This window comes from Rhagoletis pomonella, unplaced genomic scaffold (genome assembly GCF_013731165.1).
Source record: "Rhagoletis pomonella isolate Grant_MI unplaced genomic scaffold, Rhpom_1.0 Rhpom_scaffold_11829, whole genome shotgun sequence".
NCBI classification, from domain to species: Eukaryota; Metazoa; Arthropoda; class Insecta; order Diptera; family Tephritidae; genus Rhagoletis; species Rhagoletis pomonella.
In genome coordinates, this window is record NW_023470359.1 from 1 (window position 1) to 4,490 (window position 4,490).

The 4,490-nt window shown below is 39.2% G+C and overlaps 1 protein-coding gene across 1 annotated transcript; it reads right to left on the reverse strand.

Moving 5' to 3' along the window:
• Positions 1-662: 662 nt before the first annotated feature.
• Positions 663-4,263, reverse strand: LOC118756717 (neprilysin-2-like; the record flags this gene model as incomplete). Its single annotated transcript, XM_036491463.1, is given in 5 exon segments — positions 663-1,118; positions 1,193-1,369; positions 3,373-3,587; positions 3,675-4,052; positions 4,130-4,263. Coding segments are annotated over 5 exon segments (1,285 nt in total), but the record flags the coding sequence as incomplete, so codon positions are not given.
• Between the last annotated feature and the right edge of the window lie 227 nt (positions 4,264-4,490).

Here is a 4,490-nt window from a genome sequence, read left to right on the forward strand (position 1 = left end):
ATGAACAAAAATTCAACAGATTACAAGAAGGCAACCAAAAAAAAAAAATGCAAACTAATGAAATTTCTTAAATGTGACATTCTGTGTGAAATTAGTGAGTTCATTCCCACTGTGCAATACCAAAAGTTTAAGTTTGTGTAAATATGCCATAACGAACAATGTTGTGAATGACTAAAAAAACCAACGTTGACAAAAAACTAAAAAAAAGAAACTAATAAAATTAAAACCAAATCCAAACAAACAAAAATTGGATAAAATCTAATAAAGTTAATACCCCTCTACTTCATCTTCGATATCTTCAAAATCGCTGCAAAATAAAAAATAGAGATTAAACATATATATTTATACGTACACGTACATACATAGAAACATATTAACTAATTACTGATAAATAATTCGATTAGGATTGAATAAATGCACAAAACAGTTACAAATGTGAAATAAATAATAAACAAATTTTTTTTTTTCTAAACTTTGCAAATCGTTAACACCAATGCGATCATTAATAACCAAATAGCAGCACGCGTACGGTGGGCAAAATAGTAATGTATATAGGTAAAACATGCCAAAGGAATATACATATACAGAGCTAAAAGGCGTAACTTTAGCATGGCAACATTTATCTAAGTACTCATTTGCAGCAAACACCTCAATTAGTTTATCAATACATATCTACAACACATACACACACATCTCTAATGTCCTACAGCAGATATCGCTAAACATATAACAATCACCTACCTGCCACTGGTGATGTCGACACATTCCTTCCAGCGCGCCTCCTGCTCCTGGCGACCCGACAAAGCGGTCGCATATTGTAGTTGTCGCTTGCGGAATTGTTCCGAAAGGAAGACCACAGAGAAGGCGTGTATGCGCCACATCATATAATTGGCAATCACGCGATCGGGTGTGCGCGCCAACAATGGTCCTAATTCGTCAAAGAAACTAGGCACCGAAAGATTCACAGGTTCATCTTCATTCACTTGAATTTTATCCGGCAGCAGAGCGTTCGTGTAGTCCACCCACTGAACATAGGGATACGTTGCTTGCAGTTGCTTCAGCGTGCGTATGTTGTAGAGATCGTTGGTGTTGCGGCGCTTCTCAGCTGGCCAGGAGATCTGTTGCGCAAAGGCAAAAAATACAAATTTTTTTTGAGTATAAATTTTAAAGTGTTTATATCGAAAAATCTCACATTAGCCAATGCGATCTCGAATTCGAGCGACTCACGCAATTCGCGCTTCGCTCTTTCCTTATCAGCGCCAAACAGCACAGCCATATCGACCATGTAGTCATAGTAGGAGCTCACTAGCGTCTCATTGAAACCCTTGACTAGATATTCGCGGCTCAAGCCAATAGCCGATTGATCAACCTGTTGATGAAAGGGAGAAAAACGTATTAGATTTTAGGAGCACTCACGCGGATCCGAAGTCAAAAATTAAGCAAAAATGTGTGTGTGGAAATTAAATACGTTTCCGGTATTCCTATCGTTATCGATATTTTTGGAGTTATCGCAGTCGGAAAGTGTCATCCGACCTCTACCGGAGATAACCTCGGCTGGAGCCCTTCATAAAACCCAGACTTGAGTAGGATGCTTCAGGTACAGTGCGACTGGAGCCATTCAGTCTCATCCAATTGGAGAAGCTCCCTACCTGGTCAAACCTCCGTCACACATGGTACCAATTACATACAGATACAACCGGAAAAGCGCTTCTCAAATGGGGCAAGCTCTCTGAGGCCAGACAAATCCCACAGCCAACCGCCAATTTTATTGCTATTATACCTTTGGTAGGAATGTCCCCTCACAAAATTAAAAGAAACTACGAGATCTGCGGCGCAAACACCGAGTGTCCTGTTATGCCCTAAAGTAGAAAAGCTCACCACTCAGCTAGCAAGGCTTATCTAAACCTGTCCACTAAGTCTTTCGTGCCGCTCGTCGTCTTGCTAACTTGCAGATCAGCGATAATCAGGAGACTTTGTCGAATTGTCGAATCAGAATGCAGGTAGTATTGCTTTTCTTTAACGATAGCTTAGATATTATACCGATTAGGGAAGATCCAGGTCCACAAAACCTGCACGAAAATTATCGTCAAGTTTGGGGCATTCACGGAAACTGAAGCACCACACAGCCACTAAGGTATGAAAGATTTTTTCTATAATTATTTATTTCAAATCATATACAAGATGTCTTTAAAGAGAAAAACTAAAAGGGTAGCTCTACGACTGAATTCTATTATCACACAAATGCCGGGTTTTCTTTATGTGAGAAGTAGGCATTGTCGAACGGTGTGGTAAATTCATGTACTACATATTGAGGCAATGCACATCGAATTTTCCAAAATACAAACTGAGACACCCTAATGTACAAATATACATATATGTATTATTATCGATATCCTCACAATATCCAATGTGAATATAGTTCTTATTATAGCTATCCAAATTATTAAAGATGTGGCCATTATTATATCAGTAAATTATTTTTATCGATAACAAATTCATTATCGATATCGATATGCAAGGTTATAGTCCTCGTTTTTCGAATGACAGTTTAGTTATAATTAAGCAGTCATCTGAAAAGAAAATTACACTGGTCTACAAATTTCAACTTTTTTTCTGCGAATAAGACGGGACCTGGTGTTTCTGAACGGATTTTTCGTGCTGAACACGAATCCGGGGTCAAAAATGTCCCATCACGTTTTCGAGAAAAAAGGGGTTGAAACCCCTAAAAACAGCGTTTTTGGCCATTTTCGAAAAATTATAGAGCTGAACCCTGACGTGGTACAAATTTTGCATATATCAGAAATTAAAGGCTAAACCGTGCCCTTTCGAATGAGCCCTATGCCGAATTGATCGCGTGCACCCTTAAAGCAGGGGGTGTATTTGTGTTTAGGGGTGCAGGAAAAATTGATCACAGAAAGAATTTAATCTTAAACGATCATAGAAAATTAATAATGCCAAGGTTTTAACTATATTAAAAGTCGCTGATTACGAATCTGCAGTTAGATTTTAAAAATTTAAGATGACGGGTCGAATATGGTGGATATAAAAATTGGACTCCTAGACACAAATACACCCCCTGATCTAAGGGTGCATGCGATTAATTCGGCATAGGGCTCATTCGAAAGGGCACGATTTAGCCTTTAATTTCTGACATATACAAAGTTTGTAGCACGTCAGGGTTCAGCTCTACAATTTTTCGAAAATGTCCAAAAACGCTGTTTTTAGGGGTTTCAACCCCTTTTTTCTCGAAAACGTGACGTGATGGGAAGTTTTGGACCCCAGATTCGTGTTCAGCACGAAAAATCCGTTCGGAAACACCAGGTCCCGTCTTATTCGCAAAACCCTTGTAGACCAGTGTTATCCTTAACTCACATCAATAATACGCGTTGTGCTGTTCTTCAAATCCACGCTGATCGAAAAATCAATAATATAGTCCATGCTAAAGCCCAATTTACGGAACTTCTTCACAGTCTCCTGCCAGCTCCAACTGTTATCCGCATTCCACGAATCGCCCTCAATCACTGGCCAGCCACCCAGAGACTTGGCAATATTAGCAATAGGCGCCGCACCCAATTGTTCAATCAGAGCTGAAGAAGATTTCAAAAAGCCAGACGCGAAAAATTTGATAATATATACGTTTGTATGTATGCGTGTGAGTTCAACGAAACACTTACATTTATTCATACACGCCTTATAAAGCGCATTCGGCAGCTGAAAGTGATTGGGCTCACTCTTCGGCCGTTCTTCGGTGACAATTTCCTTTAGTTGTTCATGCAATTTATCCGAAATCAACGAGAATGTATTCAATGAATCTTTGTCGTCGGGTATCAGCTGCTCTTCAATGTAAGTGCCGCACACGAATTCATAGAAGTCATCACAGGGTTCGATCTCCGGTTTCATTTTACTTAATACCGCCGAAGCGGTGTGTATGCATTCGACTGAGAGACAGACATCATCCTTGGGTGACTTTTGTGGTGTGATAATGACTTCATTGTCTGTCGGTTTACTGGAGCCTTGCAGCGCCTCTGGTGGGTTTGTGGGTGTTTTGAGCTCTAAATGTGGACGGAAAAGCAATGGAATTAAAAGTTTTTTTTTGCGTATGTTAAAAATGCTGAGTGCCTCAACACACCTTCGGCCAAACGATTTGAGAGTATTACAGAAACTAGTCCAATGACTAGACCAATCACTGCGATCAACGCAATAATACTGATGAGGACAAGGCATCGCTCCAGTGTAGTACGTCTGCGCCACCAATTGGGGTTTCTAAAATAAAAAATTGGGAAAATTTGTATCACTCAATTTTTTGGGGAAAAGGGAAGCTAAATTAGGCTAAAGATAAAAATTATATAAATAAATTTATAACTAGTAGTAAATTGGACAGAGTGGCGTATAAATCATCAAAATATTTAAAAAGCCACTACAATAATGTTTTTTTTTTATTTCGCGCTGCTCAACTTCAGCGACTGATTTTCCACGAGGTTAATAACATC